A 20553-nucleotide genomic window follows, 5' to 3' on the forward strand; every position below is an offset into this window, starting at 1 on the left:
GCTTCTACCAAGACCATGGTCAGATAAGACACATTTAAGCCCAGGCCAAGAAACCAGTTTGAGCCTCTCTCTAGTTCCCATGAAAGATTAAAGTAAGGAATGGAGAACCACATTCAGACTTGAACGTGGTAAGCACAATGCTGAATTCACATGTTGAAGTCTCTTGGCACGAAGGTCTCAGTTGATACGTCTTTCTGGGTCAGTCCCTCTCCTCCTTGCTTGTTTATTCATTCCTTTATTTCCCTGGCCCCCCTGAATCCATTCTATGCAGAGGTCTCCCCGCAAATTTTGTCTCGCACAGAGCAGCAAGTGGGACCACCCGCTGCCAGGCCCATAAGTGTCTGCTGCAGCAGTGGTGAAATCTATTTTTTTTTTACCACCGGTTCTGTGGGTGTGGCTTGGTGGGGAGGGATCATGGGACTGGGTGGGCGTGGCCAACTTTTTTTTCACTTTTTAAAGCATATCCCCCCCTACCTATTTGCCCAAACCGGCAGGAAAACAATGCTTTAAAAGGGGGGGTGGGAGGTTCCGATGATTGCACGGATCAGCTGTGAGCCACATGATCATCAGAACCTTCTCTCCCTCCCCCCCACTTTTAAAGCTTTTTTTTTTTTTTTACTACCAGTTCGGGCAAACCTTAGCATTTTTTGCTGCCGGTTCTGGTGAACTGGTCAGAACCAGTAGCATTTCACTCCTTGTCTGCAGGAAGCAGAATGACTGGCCTTAAAAACATGCCTAAATAGGATGCCATAGAACCGGGGTGGGTGGGCAGGCCCACCTGCAATTTCCGCTACCGGTTCGGACAGACCAGTCCAAACTGGCTGAACAGGACCTCTGCATGTAATGACATATTAAAAAGGACTGTCATGGAAAAGCATCCCAAATGTTTCTGAAGATGCAGATCAGTGGTGGGATACGATCGGTACGCCCCAGTAAGGGCATACCGGTGCCTGCTGGGAGCACCAGGTACCGTTCCGGCATGGTGCTCCAGAGGGCCCACCGGCCCATCTGCCCTCCTTACCTGTATTTGAGCCGGTAGGGCCTTTCGTGCATGCACAGGGAGCGTACGGCACCAGTGCGATGCTCCACCGAGCAGCTGCAGTGTTGCGGGCGGTAATTACGCATGCACATGCTGCATGCTTGCTGCATGTGTGCATGTAGTGGATGCCCGGCCCCGTTGCACTGTACCGGTTGCAACAGGATCTGGAACCCGGTTCCACCACAATACCGCGAAGCCCTTATCCGCGGAGACATAAGCGCGAGCGCTAATCCGCGCCATCCGAATCGCTAAAGCAAATGCGACCTTACCGCGCTGACATAAGGGCGGAGGGCAAATCTGCGCCTTCCGAAGCACCCTAACCCTAACCCTAACCCTAACCCCTAAACCTAATCCTAACCCTTACCTTAATTTAAATCGGCTTTCTGCCGCCGCGCTGTTTTAAAGCGCCCTTCTGTCGCCGCGCTATTGTCGCAGTGGTGATGATGCGCGGTGATGACGTCGCGGCTTTAGCGACGCGGTTTTATCACTGCTACTTTCATGAGCGTGGTTTTATTGTGCCACCACTGGTGCAGATGTTAGAACCAGAACAATTATGCAATGAATTTTTATGAATGCAGGGATTTCTTCAGAGGGGAAAATGATAGTGGGAGAAAGCAGTCAGCGGGGGATTCACCAGCAGGATCAAAGAGTCACTTGGAAAGCCACCATGATTTCCCTACTAAATAAGAGGGAAGCGGGGGAACCCTTGCAGGGCAGAGCTGAGGATTATGCCCAATTCTTAGCGGACAAAATTGCTCGGTTTCGGTCAGACTTGGACTCTATCTCTGCAGTTCCAGCCGAGGCACAAGAGGATGAAGTAGACCACCTCTGGGTTGAGTTTCAGGATGTTGCCCCCGGGAATGTGGACAAGGCCATGAGGGCTGTAAGTGCCTCCACCTGTGTACTGGACCCGTGTCCCTCATGGCTGGTTACTAACAGCAGTGAGGTGACACGAGGCTGGATCCAGGCGGTTGTTACCGCCTCTCTTCGGGAGGGGAACTTCCCCGCCGCGTTAAAAGCGGCGGTGGTGAGACCCCTCCTGAAGAAGCCATCTCTGGATCCAGCTGTTCTTAATAACTATCGCCCAGTCTCCAACCTTCCCTTTCTTGGGAAGGTTGTTGAGAAGGTGGTGGCCTTCCAGCTCCAGCGGTCCTTGGAGGAAGCAAACTATCTTGACCCCTTCCAGTCAGGCTTCAGACCCGGTTACAGCACAGAAACCGCTTTGGTCGCATTGACCGATGATCTTTGGAGAGCCAGAGATGGAGGACATCCCTCCATCCCGGTTCTCCTTGACCTCTCAGCGGCTTTCGATACCATCGACCATGGTATCCTTCTGCGACGACTGCGGGAGGTGGGAGTGGGAGGCACCGTGTTGCGGTGGTTCACCTCCTACCTCTCGGACAGGTCGCAGTCGGTGTTAGTGGGGGGGCAGAGATCGACCCCTAGGCCCCTAACATATGGGGTACCTCAGGGTTTGGTCTTATCCCCCCTACTATTCAACATCTACATGAAACCGCTGGGAGAGATCATCCGCAGGCACGGGATAAGATACCATCAATACGCGGACGATACCCAGTTGTATCTGTCCGCCCCGTGCCAACTCAATGAAGCGGCAGACGTGATGAACCGAGGCCTTGAGGCCGTTATGGACTGGATGAGGGCTAACAAGCTTGTACTCAACCCAGAAAAGACCGAGTGGCTGTTGTGCTTCCCTCCCAAAGATTCGACTAATATTCCATCACTCAGGCTGGGGGGTCAAATTTTACACCCCTCAGAGAGGGTTCGCAACTTGGGAGTCCTCCTGGATCCACAGCTATCCTTTGACCACCACCTGATGGCTGTGACCAGGGGGGCATTTGCCCAGGTTCGCCTGGTGCGCCAGTTGCGACCCTACCTGAATCGGGAGGCTCTCACAACAGTCACTCGTGTCCTTGTGACCTCTAGGCTGGAATACTGCAATGTGCTCTACATGGGGCTGCCCTTGAAGAGCATCCGGCGACTTCAGCTAGTCCAGAACACGGCCGCGCGAGTTATTGTGGGTGCACCTCGGTTCACCCACATAACACCTATCCTCCGCGAGCTGCGCTGGCTACCTGTCGACCTCCGGGTGCGCTTCAAGGTGCTATTAGTCACCCATAAAGCCCTCCATGGTAGTGGATCTGCGTACTTGAGAGACCGCCTTCTGCCAATTACCTCCCTGCGACCAATTAGATCTCATAGATTGGGCCTCCTCCGAATTCCATCTGCCAGCCAGTGCCGGCTGGCAACTACAAGGAGGAGGGCCTTTTCAGTAGTAGCTCCGACCCTTTGGAACGAGCTCCCCGTGGAGATTCGTACCCTCACCACCGTCCAGGCCTTCCGCACAGCCCTTAAGACCTGGCTAGCCCGTCAGGCCTGGGGACAAAGATAGCCGCCCCTCCCGAATGATGAATGAATGTTGCCTATTATTTTTACTTATGTGTGTCTATGTCATTGTTTGTATTCCCCTTCCTGATTTTATGTGAGCCGCCCTGAGTCCCCTCAGGGAAAAGGGCGGCCTATAAATGTTAATAAACTAAACTAACTAATAAACTAAACATGATTGGATTTGGCAAGAAGATGAAAAAAGTCTTTTCACTCTCCGTTGTCAATAGTTTTGAAGCATCCCAGTTCTTGTCCTGGTTTTGCTGTTGTGGACAACATTTTAAAAGGAAGTTGGGAAGCAATATAATATGATGATATCTCATTCCCTTTTCTCTAGCAAGCCATTAGAGTTTGCATTTTATGCCAGGCTAAAGATATTGTATAAATGGCTGGCTGATATACAACAGTAAGATAACCTGGGCAATTGATCAAAATCCACCTCAACAGGAATCGGCATCTTCCTGATCTTGGCTGATCTGGGAAGCTAAACTGGTTGGATCTGGCTAGTATTTGGATGGGGAAACCACCTGGCAATCCCAAATCTGTTGGCTAAACTAAGAAATTTAGTTCAATATAAGTCAAACTGTTTCTGAAATGCTATCAAGAAAATGGCTGGATCGGACGTTGATCTTGATTTAAAAGTCTCTTTGCCTTTATCTTTTACCAGATGAAAATCTAGTAAATCCGCACGGCCCTCAAGATCTGGCTATCCCGTCAGGCCTGGGGATAGGATTTACTCTCTCCCCGCCCGAATGCTGAGTGAATGTTGTGCTTTTATTGTTAATTATTTTTTACTCACATTTTCTTTTATGTCTTGTCTTGCACTCCCCTCCCTCATTATTGTAAGCCGCCCTGAGTCCCCTCAGGGAAAAGGGCAGCCTATAAGTGTTCAATAAAAGTAAAAGTAAAAAGTAAAGTAGATGAGGAAATTAATCCCACATGGAAATTATGTGGAAGAGGACATCTCCAGCAATGTCAACTGGGGGGACCATCAAAGGGAAGCAAGAACGAAGAAAGTAGTGTTGTTGCATCACATCCCAGTGATGGAAGTATCCCCCCCCCCTTTTGTACATGACGTCACATGGATGATGCAAAGGGGGAGCAGCTTGAGGGGCAATGATGTGTTGCAGCCTTTGACATTTGGATGAAAACAGTGAGAACCTGTGGAAGCTCATGGCTCCAACCTACCAAATGCTACAGTATTTCTAGTTTAAGAAGAGAAAATATTCTTCTCTTGTCCTAAAAGAGCACTAAAAAAACAACAACCGTGAGGAAAACCGGACCAGCAACAAAATCCTTCTCGCAGACTACAAGCATCAGATATAGATCCACACCATTGGAGTGGGTTGATCCAGGGGTGAAATGCTACCGGTTCGGGCCGGTTTGCCTGAACCGGTAGCAAAAAATGCTTTAAAAAGTTTTTTTAAAGTTCCGATGACCAGCTGTGTGACAATCAGCTGTGCTGCGCATGTCAGAACTTTTTTTTTTTACTTCTTTTTAGCATTTGTTTTACTACCCATCAGCTGTGCAACAATCAGCTGTGCCTTATTGTCTGTGAGGTTTCAGTTTATTGTAGGGGCCATTTTGTGTGAAGTCCATCTGCTTTTGCATTGTGTGTGAATCAGTTGTGTAGCTTTCGTGTCGTTTTTGTGTGAAGTGTGACAGTTGGTTTTTGAGCTCTCTGTGACTCTGTGGGGTTCCTGCTTGTTGCAGGGGACATTTTGTGTGAAGTTCAGCATTGTGTGTGTGTGTCAGTTGTGCAGCCATGCCGACCCAGTCACATGACCACCAAGCCATGCCCGCCTGGTCATATGACCACCAAGCCATGACCACCAGGCCACGCCCATAGAACAGATAGGGATTTTTTTTTGAATTTCACCACTGGGTTGATCAGCTGGAGAATTAACCTCTTTTAGTCTCAGTTCAGTCTTAATCCAACATTTGTCACTACTTGGACAACAGCTAGTAAGTCAACTGCAGTTTCATCAGGTTTTTGTGACTCATGCCCTGATAACTTCAAGATTATTGTAATATCCTCTTTGTAGAATGATCTTCCAAAGTTCCATGTAATCTCTGTGTTGAATTTCACTTGTTCCTGGTTTCCTTTGAAGCCCACATTAAGGGGCTCACAATAGTGTGTAAAGTTTAGGATCAAGGTAACTGCAGGACTGCCAGCTCCCATGCAGTCTGTCCTGCGTTCTTAGATAACCAGGCAGACATGTTTTACAGGCCTCACCAAGGGTATTTTTGATATAACTTAATTCTGTCTTCCCTGGGGTAGGGATCGTGGCTGTATGCTTGTTGATGTCATTGTATTCCTGTAAATTGCCATAAGTCATTAATGGTGCTGCATACAAATTCTCCAAACAAATCAATCAATACAGAGGTTTTTTCAGTATTCATGATTTGACAGTGTATTTGACAATACAGATTTTATTGACATGCTGCTTAGATAGTATTACAGAATCTCAGAGTCTTCATATTTGACCCCTCACATATTTAGAGATACCTAAAATATATTTTTCTCAATTCCAGTGAGTGATGCATTATTTCCTTTTAACTGGATTTAAAATGCTTTGTAGGTTATTTTCATTTTTGGGGGTTATATTTATGCAAAGCACTGAAAACAAACTGAGATAACTGATATAAATAATGAAATTATTATTGACATGGTGTGCCTTAATGATTTAATTATTGATTAGTCTGCTTTATATTTTTAAAAAAGTATTTGGTTGCATTGACTCCATTATGTAGATGTTTGGCCTTTTTGGGACAACACAGCTTTGGATTATATATTATTTCTGTAATGAATTCAGATATTAACCAGAGATAGTAAAATCCTCAGGTACTAACAAAAGCAATAAACTCCTCCAGGGATGTTCAAGATAGCCAGGTTTGGGTGAACAAAACACCATCCCTTTTTTAAATGTGTGGAATTTTTTGATAGCATTGCAAATGCTTTTGATGTGTCCAGGAGTTATATATTTATTACACAGGATTTCTCAATCATGTTTGACTTTGGTGGTCAGCCAAATATTTGGTCACCTGCTCTTCCCCAAATGATATTGACCTTGGGCATATGAGTTGTGCCATGAATAAACTATGACTACAGAGATGAAGCTTTTTTTGAGTTGAGACTAAATCTGTGGGCTAAGCGGTTTGGCAACATTTCTGGGGGATAGAGAAGGGGAAGGGGAGAGAAAGAGGGAGGGAGGGAGAGAAAGAGAGAGGGAGGGAGAGAGGGAGGGAGAGAAAGAGAGAGAGGGAGGGAGGGAGAGAAAGAGGGAGGGAGAGAAAGAGAGAGAGGGAGGGAGGGAGAGAAAGAGAGAGAGGGAGGGAGGGAGAGAGACAGAGAGAGACACAAAGAAAGAGAGAGAGAGACTTATTATACTTTAGAGATAGACACATACAGTGCTGTTCACATTTCCCTACAGGAAGCATTTTTATTTTCCCAAGAGAGAGGAACTATTTGCCCTCGACGTTATATTCTCTGGTGCAATTCAAACTTTGATTTCTGATAGATTAAAAATAATGGGTAATTTCTAAGTTAATCTTTGTCTCATTGCAGAAATGGAATTGTAACTTGGCCAAGTGCTTTGTTGATCGTTTGGCAAGATCTCTGATTTTTTACACCTAGATGCAGCACTTTCCACATTTCCAGAAATTTCTCCTGCAACTCTAGCGAGAAAAAAATTACGTTCCTTCTCCCGTCAAGCAGAATTGGAACCCCACTTTTAATTCCTGTTGCTAAATTAGAATCTTACTTCTGTCAGACTGAAAATCAACTTCACAAGGAGCGGCAGATTTCTTTTCCTCCAAATTTCTAAGTTTCTTTGCAAGAGGGAACATTCAATACATTGCACTTGACTTCAACATGACTGAGTATTGTATAGATTTTAGGCAGTTACATTTTAAGAATGGTTTTCCTGAACATTTGATGTGTTGTATAATCCTTGTTGTTCCTTCCACCATTCTTTAAGTGGCAATTCATTAAAGTCCCCTACAGTGTCCTTATAGGAAGGATTAGAAAAGATTCCCCTCCCTATGAAAGACTATTAGGGATTGTATGGCTGGGCAGATAGGGCCCAAGGACAGTAGAGTTGAAGCCATGATAAAAACGTGTATTGCTGGCCATTCTTGTACTTGAGAGACCGCCTGCTGCCAATTACCTCCAATAGACCGATTAGATCCCACAGATTAGGCCTCCTCCGAATTCCATCCGCCGGCCAATGCCGACTGGCGACTACCCAGAGGAGAGCCTTCTCTGTGACTGCTCCGACCCTCTGGGACGAGCTCCCCGTGGAGATTCGAACCCTCACCACCCTCCAGGCCTTCCGCAAAGCCCTTAAAACCTGGCTGTTCTGACAGGCCTGGGGCTAAAGAGCTGTTGCCCCCCATCTCGAATGGTATGACTGCTGTGTGCTTTTAAATTATGCATTGTTATGTTCCGTCTTTTATTTTTTGTCTGTACCCCCCTCCCCTGATTTGAATTGTGAGCCGCCCTGAGTCCCCTTGGGGAAAAGGGCGGCATATAAATGTAATCAAATCAAATCAAATCAAATCAAATTCCCACTGATCTTTTCCATCCCTTCTAAATATTCCCTATTTTTCCTTCCTGACTTATTCCCTCTTTGCTCATGGAACCTGGTATTGCTCTTACAAAAAAATGTGATATCCACCTGAGACTCAGAGAAGAGGCCACCATAGATATTTTTCCATGCTGGCATGGAATCCAGCATGGATTGCCTTTGTAAAAGTAAATGAGAAGGGGGTATATTTTATCTCTTCATTTTGGCCCCGAGTAGCGTAAACAACTGCTTTTTCACCATAGGTAGCCACAACCCCAGACTCAACATTACCCTGCTCCACAGTTATATATGTTCTGTATCAGGTTGCTTTTGTGTTGATTCCATTATCAAAACTCTGAGCAGCTCACAGTGGTAACATAATACACACCAATCGTATCAGTCATATCCAGGAAATAATAGCATAATGAAACCATAATCACATGAACGTACTGATTTAGTTTACACAATTTCTTCTAAAAGGAAACATGAGGAAGAGGAACAATAATGTAAAATAGCTTTCTGGTTGATCAAATGCTCATTGTGAAGATCAAATTTGCTACATAAATTGTTCGCATTGTGTGGATGAGACACTGCTATTTCAACACTGGAAGACTCAATTCAAGTGGATATCCAATAGTTCACAGTCCATTTACAATAAAATTATTACGGATTAACAATTGAAGTAAGATTTTGTATTGTTTACTGGCAGGTTTGTTTAAAATACCTAACAGATGTGTTGGCTGTAAGCCAAATATTGGAGATATAAATATTTAATATAAGTGGCCCTGGGTCATTGCTTTACTTTAGCAGGGAGAGTCCAATTAATAAGCTCAAAATCTATGCATCCTTTTTGGATGCCTGAAAATAATTAGTGTTTTTATTCTCTCTGAAAATAAGTTGTTAAACCAAAGTTTAATTCAACTTCTGTTAAGGATGAGTAATCTATTAAGGATTCCTTATTTAACAAGTGCCTGCAATGGCATGTGGGAAAGGCCTGAGATGGGGCAAAGAGATGCTGCCTAGGGAATGGTTAGAGAAGAGGCAGCATAGGCTGCAGCTGTATAATGGACAGAAGAGGTGCAGGAGGGACTCTAAGGGTGATGGCGGGAAAATTTAAAGACTTGTAACTTCCTGTTAATGTAACTTACAATACAGTAGAATTAGCTTTTGTGATCCTGTTTCCTTTGGGGTCTCTCTGTAAGGTTGACAGTAGTTATATTTTGGCTGCTTCTTTCTTTGTGTTTGTCTGTGTGTGTGTGTGTGTGTGTGTGCGCGCGTGTATGCATGTGCATATATTTAGCTGCTTCTCTAAGAGCCAACCAGTAACATTTTAATTTCAGGAAGCAAGCCAATTTGAAGGTAGCATATGACAAAATGTTGCCATAAATTTAATTGTTTCTCTTCTGCCGTGAACAAGAAGAAAAACAAATTAAGAGACATAGGTTGTCAGTATATCTTATTTCCTGCTGACGCAGCCTTTTAATTGGTAAGTTATTGACTTCTGAAAAATTGAAGTACGTAATGAAATACTGACACACTGTAAATTAAGCATGTTGCTTAGGTAGTGTGGGTTGTAATTATGGGGACATAAAATATTCTCAGCCATTCCTTTGCAAGAGCAGATGCAAGCCACCGGAAACCATTGAATGTCGTGGGATGAACTACTGAGAGGAGTGACATAGCCTTGAATTTTGGTTGTTTTGACACTGTGCATTCACCAAGTTATCAAAGGTTAATGCCATCTTCATTTATTTCCTTGACATTTGTGCTTGATGCAAAACAGAAAACATCTTCCTTAAGAGCTCCTGTTTAAATGATGTATGTTTATATCAATAAAAAGATGTACACTTGAAAAATATAGTTCAGAGTGCGGTCTTTCTTACGCATTCCAATTTTCTCCTTCATCTTGAGTATTATTGAGGAGCGAGAACTTTGAAGCGTCTAGTTTCTATCGAGAGTCCCATTGCTGTTTTGCTGTTATGGTCATAGAAAAGGACACCAAGTCTGGATCACCTATGACAGTGGTTCCCAAACTTGGCAACTTTAAGACTTGTGGACTTCAACTCCCAGAATTCTGCTCTGCTGGCTGGAGAATTCTGGGAGTTGAAGTCCACAAGTCTTAAAGTTGCCAAGTTTGGGAACCACTGCCCTATGAGATCACTCTCTAGTAATGGATGGGCCTTTTGATCCACCAAACAGCGCCTGAGATATGATTCCAATTACCAAAGGGCTGCAGAAGCTTATGTATCAAATATTAAAACTAGTACAATGTAGTGGTCATGACTTGTATAAAAATACCATTATTCTTTCATCTTCCTCTCTATACAATCCCATTTTAGGTTCCTAAGATTTCCATTCAGCTTTTAACGACCTTGCTCATCTTCAAAGTTCACCACTAAGGCACAATAGCTAAATTGATTTCATTTCAGTTTTCATTTAAAAAAAAAAATCCCAACCTTTTGAGTAATTTCTGTCCCCATCATCAGGAGCTTACTCCTATCATGTCTGCAGTGTATGCACCTAACTATGTATTTCCACAAAGTTTAAACACCAAACACTAGCGCTATTAATGTAGAAATTGTGCTCGGACTGCTGTAGACATTTAGAGAGTTGGGCTTGAATAGTAATTGATTTTCAGTGGTTATATATTGCTCAATAATGTGCAATCTTGGGTAATTTACATACACAGGAATCCTTATCTTCCATTAATACATTCAGTGATTATATTGATCATTGATTTATGTTTAATTTATTGGAAAATGAACTTGAAATCAACACAAATCATGAAATGAACATACAGAATAGGACATTAAGAATACATCTGGAAATTATTTTAATTATTACATAAATTATTTCCAGGATAATATATGTAACGATATTTTATGTAATAAACCATGTTCATACTTGTTATTTTTATTGATGCATTTTATTATTTAGTTTTCTACGTTTACAGTTGTTTCTTCTTCATGGAAAAATATACTGATTTCTTTGAACAGTGTATTTTACTATTATTACAGAAAAGAAAGGTAGGTTATATAAACATTGCTTAAAAAATAAACAATTCTTTTCTCATATATTGCAATGAACATAAACAAAATTCTGGAGCAAGTATCTATGTACGAATGAATAATCTTTTCCATGGAAGAAATGTGTCTCTTTTAAACTTTAAAGAAATCAAGAATTTAAGTCAGCTTTTATACAAAACTTCTGTTAGCTATGCTGTTTTACCCCAGTAGCTAATGGTGCAAAAATTCTTTGCTGCTTTTGGAGATAATGTTATGAAAAAAGCAAAGTGTTGAAGGAAGGTCAGAGCAGGAAGAAGAGAGCAAAAGGCTAGGCTAGGCTTTAAATATTCTGAATCAAGCATTTTCTCTTGTTACAAATCTCTCCCATCCTTTTCCCAGAAGAGGCTATGCCTTGAATTTGACCGAGAACCCTGAATGTAAATATAAGCTATTTCAGAAGGCTTGGACTTCTGCCATCAAGGCCTAAGAAGCTGATCAGAGCGACTGTTAATATTTTGAGGATGTAACAAAAGCTATTCTGAGGGGAATTCTCCCCATTCCAGTCCCACCAGGAGCAAATACACATTAAAGGACACAGATGGTTGCTTTCACCTGCATAATTTAATAGGCCACGGAACTGTGACAGAGTGGGCAGAAGTTATAGTTGCTGATTTCTTGAGCTTGGACACAATGCTTGCATTTATTGCACATCCAAAACTGATATTCTGTGATGGGCCTTCCTGTAGCAACGCATGTTGGAAGCTTTCCTTCTCCCCTATAAAACACAAGAAAAGAAAAACAGTATCACAAGATGTCAACGTTGATAGAACTATATTAGCCATCCATTCAAATTTAAGATTACAAGGGTGGATTACAAATATTTTGTTAGTATGCAGCAGATAAAAGTAAAAGGTAAAGGTTCCTCTCGCACATATCTGCTAGTCTTTTCAGTAGTAGCTCCGACCCTATGGAACGATCTCCCCGTGGAGATTCGTACCCTCACCACCCTCCAGACCTTCCGCACAGCCCTCAAGATCTGGCTATCCCGCCAGGCCTGGGGTTAAAGATTATAATCCGTCCCCTCCTGAATGATGAATGTTGCTTCTATTTTTAATTACGTACTGTTTTATATGTCATTGTGTGTACTCCCTTCCCTATACGTTGTAAGCCGCCCTGAGTCCCCTCAGGGAAAAGGGCGGCCTATAAATAAATTTATCTAAATCTAAATCTAGTCATTCCAACTCTAGGGGGCAGTGCTTATCTCTGTTTCAAAGCCGAAGAGCCAGTGTTGTCCAAAGACATTCTCCATGGTCATGTGGCCAGCATGACTAAACACCGAAGGTGCATGGAACCCTGTTACCTTCCCACCAAAGATGGTCCCTATTTTTCTACTTGCATTTTTACATGTTTTCGAACTGTTAGGTTGGCAAAAGCTGGGACAAGTAATGGGAGCTCACTCCGTTATGTGGTGCTAGGGATTCGAACCGCCAAACTGTCCACCTTTCTGATCAACAAGCTCAGCTTCTTAGCCACTGAGTCATTGCGTCCCTTTAATATGCAACAGGTATGACTGGTTAAAAAAAGGAGAAGCTTGAATTGCAATACAATTATTTTAAAAATAATTGCAATGTCAAGGTAAGATGAATGCTCTCAAAACTGAGTATTATTCCTAGATTAATTTATCTTCTGAGAGGAATTCCCATTTATATATGTGACAAATATTTCCAGGAAACAAATTCTTTGTTTAGAAATATGGGTTTTTCAATTCTGAGAATATCTTTACAGACAGTGCAATTACCAATGAATGAGGATTTGGTTTTCCAAATCTGGAGCTGTATCATATGTTTACCTATTGTCAACCATTAAATAATGGAAACCAACAATTGGTGTTAATTTTCTGAATAGGGCAACGTTGGGATACACATACATAGCACTTTTGATGGGGTGTTTTTGGGGGGGAAACAGTGGGCTGTATAAATGTGATTGTGAGACAAAAGCTAAAATTTCCAGATGATAATGTTCTTTTGCATACCTAGTACTTGGTATTTAACAACTGGACAACTGAAATGGATTGTCCATGTCCTTACAATGAAATGACCAATATTGTAGTATGGGAAAAGTAAATATATGACCCTTTTACTCCATGGATTGTGGACTTAACTGCCACCTATAAATGGACTGCCTAGACGTAGACCTTGTATGAAGTATAATAAAACATAGAACCCATTTATACAAAATATAGGAAGATAAAAGAGCAGGCCAGTTATATACAGGTATTAGAAATTTATGTATACATACTTTAATAATTGCATTAAATTATATATAGAATTGTAATTTACTGTTAAAATGATATGTTGTTGTATTTTACTTCACTTTAAAAATATGTATGTATTTTTATTTTTGCATTTTGCTCTTTTTTCATTTTATTTTAAAACCAAAAGAATACATTAAACATGAGGTGTGCAGGTAGTCCTCATTTAATAACCATAATTGGGCTATTAAATCAGTAAGGGAAGTGATTAATAAAACCACAACTGTGTTTATGAACTTTACTTCAGCTTCCCTTTGCTTTACAAACCTGCGAAGATTGTAAATGTAAGGATTGGGTCTCAAAGTTACTTTTTCATCCGTGTCATAACTGTGAATGGTTGCTAAATGAGAACCAACCTATATAAAGAACACTTTTCAACATAGTATGAAGGCTTTTGCAAAGGGAGAATCCTCTTCTCTCCCTTCTCCTATGTTTTTCTCCCTTAATCCAAACAGACTTTGGGAACAGACAGAACTGCCGGGAGAAAGGGAATATGTATCACCTACAATATATGTTTTTTCTGTTGCACCACTGATTTCCATCAAACTCAGGATATTGTATGGTAATGACAAGAAAGAGAACCACGCTTACTCTTCAAGAAGGCCATCCAAGTCCGACTTTTTGCTATCTTTAGGATAGTGTTTTGTGAATATTTGCAGGGCAAGTTCTTCATATTTTTGCTTCTGGTCTGGATTAAGATTTTCTAAAGATTCCAGTTTAACGAAGGCTTTTGAACAGGTACCGAATGCTCTGTTAGCACATGCACAAAGAGCCAATAGGGAATAGATTTCTACTGCAGGAATAATGTCTTCGTAATCCCTCAGGTGAAGAGCTGTTAATGTAAAAAGCAATTGATTCAGAACATATCCATCTATTAAATTAAATAAGCAGTTTTGTTACATTAGTACTCCTATGTTAATGTATTGAAAACATTGGCTGGCACACAACGGTTGCGATCCACAGTATGAAGTGGCTTAATACAAGCAACAGGAAAGATCTGCGTGGAAGAGCACTCTTCTATACTATATCCCCAAACTGGAAGAAAAATGTTCAACATCTGGAATACAATAGTTCAGGGGTCTCCAACCTTGGCAACTTTAAGACTTGTGGACTTCAACTCCCAGAATTCTGGAAGTTGAAGTCCATAAGTCTTAAAGTTGCCAAGGTTGGAGACCCTTGCAATAGTTGACGACTTAAGTAGTCAATAGCCATAAATGATTCAGGCTAGGAGATTTAGATCTTTAGCGATTTTAGTAGGGTTTCTTTGGAGGAAAGGATTTCTCCAGATAATACAGAATAGGGACACTGAAAACATCTGCTTAAGGACTGGATACGTAACACAAACATTGCCTTATGAATATAAAGTGGAAAAAAAGGCGGCAGCGTACCTGTTTTCATTGCTGTGTCCACATAACCTTCATACAGCTGCCTTTGAGCAAGTATGAAAAAATGGTAAGCCTCAGCTCCTCGCCAAGCATTATCGATCAGGCGGCTGTCTGTGGAAAGAACATCTTCTTCTAGCAAGCCAGCTATGGCTGAAGTAGCCTGGGATAAAAGATACAATAAAAGAAACAAGCGATAGCATGCCTATTATTTACATTAAGTTCGCGTGCATTTCATGCATTGTAACAATGTAATTCATGATATATAACAATGTTAAGTTGTACGCCAGCGAAGTATAAACAGGAAAAGCTTTTAAAGGGAAGTAAGACGATGTTTATTTCTTAGATTACACATTAATCCTAATAACCAAACATAGTTAGCACTAGCACTTAGATTTATACACCACTTCATAGCGCTTTACAGCGCTCTCTAAGCGGTTTATAGATATTGCCCCCAACAATATGTTTACAGCATATTGCCCCCAGCAATCTGGGTCCTCATTTTTACCGACCTGGGCGGATGGAAGGCTGAATCAACCTGCAGCTGGTGAGAATCAAACTGCCAAACTGCTGGCAGTCAGCAGAATTAGCCTACACTGTAACCACTGCACCACAGCTCTTTACTTGGATAATGGTCAGATCAACAGAACTTATACATTTCAGAAGGGGGGGGCATTTTGTATACAATCAAATGTCAATAAAGGGGACCAAGAAGCTGTTTCACCCAAGGTTTTCCTCCTACCCTGTTTCCCTGAAAATAAGAAATCCCCAGGTAATAAGCCCAATCGGGCTTTTGAGGGCATGCGTTAAAATAAGCCCTCCCGAAAATACTGCAACACAGCAGCAGCCATGAGATGACCACGCTTGCTGCCTCCTGCACCTCAAAAATAATAAGACTTCCCTAAAAATAAGGCCAAGTGCTTATTTTGGGGTCAAAAGAAAATAAGACCCCATTTTATTTTCGGGGAAACGCAGTACTAATTAGAATTTTTCTTAAGGGAAAAGTGTCATTGGAAATTCCACGATTTTCCTTTTTTCTACGGAAGATGTAAACAAAGGAAAACTGTCTGAGGAACAGCAATGGCTTCTGCATGATGGTGAGCATGGAATAAGTGTTTTGATTGTGCATCAATTTTTACAAATATACAAAAAAGGGACAGGGCATGGTCTGTAATGTTGTGTCCACCATCTTGCATTACTAACTTTTCACTCCAAAATGCTTATGGTGAGGAATCTATCCTATTTTGACATATAGCTTTGACTGAATGCATTTGTAAAACCAAAGGGTGTTCTAAATATTGTTGGATAATATTGGTAGGAAATATGAGTTGTCACGTTATGGAAATACTTCACAACTCTATATTCTGAGGGGTTCCTTGCAGTCACACCAGAGATGATGAAGTATTCTGAAATTTTACCTCTGAAGTTTTTCCTTTGACTTTTTCTCTCTGTGAATTTTTTATTTGTTCATGGTATTGTTCAACAAGTAAAGCCGACATGACATATAGCTTTTTAACCCGTAAAGGTTTGGTTCTCTTTTTAGTCTCTTCATCTGCAATCTTTAAAACGGCAAACATTACAAATTAGATTTATTTTCTAATTACAATGCCATATACAAAACTAGGACTATAAAAGCATTTTGCACAATAAATAGATTCATATCTTACTCAGACATTTGTAAAAAACTGACAATACTTCAAAGTGTTTTCCCCTTAACAATTTTCTCTCTTCCTTGGAAGCAAAGGATTTCTTAATAAAAGTCTTTTTTTGCATTCTTATTAAATTGAATATGACCCATAACAGAATGGAAAAATAGGCAAAATATGGATCTCTTTGGAGGGAGTGAAAAACATCTGTACTTTTTTTTAAAGTTACAAACCAAATGTTAATTTGTATGTGAAAGGTAAAATGAATCAAGTTTAATATCACAGGAATTCAACATTAAAGGTATCTTCATCTTCATCCAAAAATCTGTATGTCAAAAATACCACGTGTAATTAGTCTTCATGCTCATGGTCTGGAGTCTCAGAAGGATATAGGAAAAAACAAACTGTAAAAGCAGCTTCCAGTTCAATACAATACAACTATTGCCGAACAAACTGATAAATGCTAACAATGTGCACAGAATCTCCTTTAAGCCTGTAAAGGCTTTAACAGATCAAATAGAGAGTATGACAAGAGAAATGTGTATATTTACTGTATTCCTATTAATAGAAGCATTAATGGCAAATTAAAAAAAAATCTACCATGAATAAAAACTGTCAATTTCTTAAATAGTTAGCATCAAGCTATGCTCCTTAATATACCAGTAGACTTTTGGATCTGGCAAAACCTGCCCTAAATCTTCTGCAGCACAAAAAGAAGAATCTATTCCATCAGATGTTTTTAAAACATCACTGTTTATTCCATCTCGCCCTTTTTTGTCCAGATATCCCTTAACAACAGTACCTTGAACATGAGTTTCGCAGCATCGAAGAAATAATTGGCTTTACGATATAGTTCAACGGCATCAAGAGGTTTATTCTTTTCCAATAACTGAGATGCATATCTAGCTAGAAGAGAACCAATCTCTTTCATGTTGTGTTCCTTAGCTAGTTCAACAGCTTTACTCCACTAGAAGAAAAAGCAACATCCATTAATCAATGCAATTCTAAATTTAGGAGCAAGTCTGGAATAAATGTACTTTCTTATCACAGAAAGTAATCTAGGGGACTTGATGATTACTAGGCCATGGGTACACTTCATTTTGTAGGGATATATTGGGGTTGTAATCTTGTGGAACAGTTCTCAGAGTTGTGGGAAAGTAGGGCAAAATAAACATCTTCTATAGCAATAACGCTTAAGAGTTATATTCACAGTACTGTACAGCCCTTTCTAAGCAGTTTACAGAGTCAGCCTATTGCCCCCAACAATCTTGGTCCTGATTTTACTGACCTCAGAAGGATAGAAGGCTGAGTACCTATAAAAATTATTGTTATGTCCGTTTACATGGCTTCTTAAGATAACTAGATGTCATGGAGTTACAAGAAGATTTACTAAACGGTATTTTAAATGGAAAAAAAATCTGTCTTTTATGATAAGATGACAGTTTAAATAGCATAGAGGTAGTTCTTGATTTAACTATTTGGAGTTAAGACAGCCTTGAAAAGGATGCTTTGCAGACTGTAAAGCACTTCCAGCCATCATAAAAAGTCACTCCTACATACACACAGTCACATCATCACATTTTGAGTACTTGGCAGCTGGCTCAGATTTATGACTGGAGTCCCATAGTCCCATGATCATAATTTGTAAAGTTGTTTGCTGGTTTCCAGTATTTTTTGCCGGTTTTTAACAAAAAAGTGCCCATCTGAGAGAATGGATTCAGTCAATGCGTGATCTGCTTAAGAACCATCATAAAAAATTGACCATGATATGGATGCCTCCACTTGTGACTATCATGACTTATGACTGAAATTCCAGTTCAATTTGCAGTCATAATTTGAGGACTACCTGTAATTCACTATTTGTATCATTGGAGCTAGAATTGTGTTTTTAATCTAAAAAAACCAAAAGTAACAATTGAAATCATAGAAAGATGGATATGGTGGGAATGAAAGTTTGCAAGGCCTTGGTGTTATCGGAGTTTGGCTGTTACATGGATGCCATCACTAAACTGTGAGTCACAGATACTCTCTTCTATTGAAATAAAGTTTATTGTACATTTGTTGGATTAGAGAAAATGCGATAAACAGAATAGGCTTTTATTACAGAATGTTTTGTGAGACTATACTTTTAGTTCTTTCCTGGCTGGTTAAGAGTATACTACTATACCACTCTTATAAATGTGGAAAGCCTAACGAATGGTTCAACATGGAGCAGAAAATAAGACAAGTATGTGTGCTATTTCTTCAGTAGTTAAATGCATTTATATATAAATGTTTAAGGAATGATTATGGTAATATTAAAGATATATTTGTCAGGGACATGAATGTACCTATTGAATGCAAATGATACCATGTTGTTAGTCAAATGTTAGATGCAACAAAGAATATGGATCTGGAAATTAACTTTTAGTCTGACAGGACAATGGAGTGAACAATTATAAAACATATCAATGGCAAAAATAGAGCATAGGTAGTCTCCGGCTTACAACACCAATTGGGACTGGGATTGCTAAATAAACTGGTCATAAAGCACAATTTCCCATGGCTGTTGTTTAGTGATGGCTGTTATAGCACTTCCAGTTGTTGTCATTAGGTAACCATCACATCCAACTTCCTGCTGGCTTCACCACTGAATTTCCTTGTGGGAAGTTGGCAGAGAATGATCGAAATTGACAGTCAGCTTTCTATCATGTTTTGAGGACTAGTAAATCCCGCGAATTCAGCACTATCATAATTTTGAACAATCACTGAGTGAATGGATAACTCAAGAAGCATCTATACATGAATTAATTTGTGCACCTTAGTAGAATGTCTACTAAATGTTGGTAGAAAGAAAGTTTATCAGAAGGAGAGAAAAAGGTTGTGTATAATAGCCTGCTTCTCTCCATTGTGTCATGTGAAAATTAGAATTTGGTAAGGTAGGATAAACATAACAGTAAGATGAAAGCACCGACTGTGGGGTGCATCACAACTGGGTGAAATAAAGCAAGAATATAATAGTGGGTGTAATAAACTTAAGGAAAACAGACTCAGAGCGAAAGAGTGTGTGTATTGTGCGTATATGTATGTGTGAGTGATCAGTACAAAAGTAATACATTAAGATGGCCTAGGCATATGGTGAGAATGAATGAAGATTGAATTGCAAAATAAATATACAGAGGAGAAAATGAGTTGAAAGGAAATGAAAAACCAACAAGGCTCTGGATGGATAAGGTAATTGGGATTCTCAAAAGGAGAGAAGTGAACTGCTTGAAGAAAAGAAGTTTAATAATAAAATGCCCATGAGAATCAATATATACTTGTGTTGCTACTGCATTAATCTATTTCCTTACTAACAATGTAATTCCAACTCCATCTGGAATCTCCATTTTTTTATATTTGTATATTTATATATTTTATATTTGTCTATTCCTCTTCCATTATAGTAAATGCTGTAGTACCTACTTTTGAAGGTAATATTTTTGTTGCACAGGGAAGCAGGGATATGGTTGATACAATCATTAAATGTCAGAGTCATTTGTCATTTAGGAAGATGAGAATTTTAAGAGGTGAAACTTGTTCTTTAAACATTTTGTTCCTTAGCTTTCTCCATCAAATGGGGTGGGTGGGAGCCCATGTTTAGGCTTATTTAGACAGCAAAATGGGTCCTTTTTCCTTTACGTTCTTCCAACCGCCACAAAAATGGTTTGATTAAATATTTTGTCCCCAATTTTGCATATGATCCATGGATTAAACCTCCTCCCCCCTCATAATTTAGCTGCAGTATCTTTTCTTCCTACCCCAACAACGTATTTTAAACAAGTAGCCAAACTATGTGAGACAGGAGATACCTAGATTGGACCTCCCATATGTTTCTAAAATTAGTTGTGCAAGACCTTTTGAATGGAACCATGGGAGAAGAGAATTAATTTCCCCCATTGTTAACTGTTTGAGAACCTGTGTATTCCCTTGAAAAATAGGTGAAGTGTATGTTTGATATTTGCGGACTATGAAAAAATATTTAAGCTTCTCAAACTGGGCCCTGGGTTTCCAAACATGCTTTGAGGCAGTAAGAGAACTGATTATATATTTCTCATGTCATTTCTGATTTGGCCATTAGAGATACAGAACATGAAGACACATAAATCCCTAGGTTGCTATATTCTCTTATATATTCAATTTCTTAGCTGCCAGTTGAAGCTGCAAGGGAAGCTATTTTG

General features: G+C 40.3%; 1 protein-coding gene across 1 annotated transcript in view; it reads right to left on the minus strand.

Annotated features, from left to right (window-relative positions):
* Nucleotides 1-10888: 10888 nt before the first annotated feature.
* Nucleotides 10889-20553, minus strand: part of WDR35 (WD repeat domain 35) — a 38418-nt gene continuing 28753 nt past the window's right edge. Inside the window, exons 23-27 of the mRNA XM_032212447.1 lie at nt 17157-17321; nt 16127-16267; nt 14715-14871; nt 13918-14158; nt 10889-11790 (exon numbers count right to left, since the gene is read on the minus strand). Of these exons, the coding sequence (XP_032068338.1) occupies nt 11637-11790; nt 13918-14158; nt 14715-14871; nt 16127-16267; nt 17157-17321 (858 nt within the window). The 3' untranslated portion in view covers nt 10889-11636. The remainder of the gene's footprint in view (nt 11791-13917; nt 14159-14714; nt 14872-16126; nt 16268-17156; nt 17322-20553) is intronic.

Source organism: Thamnophis elegans, chromosome 3 (genome assembly GCF_009769535.1).
Source record: "Thamnophis elegans isolate rThaEle1 chromosome 3, rThaEle1.pri, whole genome shotgun sequence".
Classification (NCBI taxonomy): domain Eukaryota; kingdom Metazoa; phylum Chordata; class Lepidosauria; order Squamata; family Colubridae; genus Thamnophis; species Thamnophis elegans.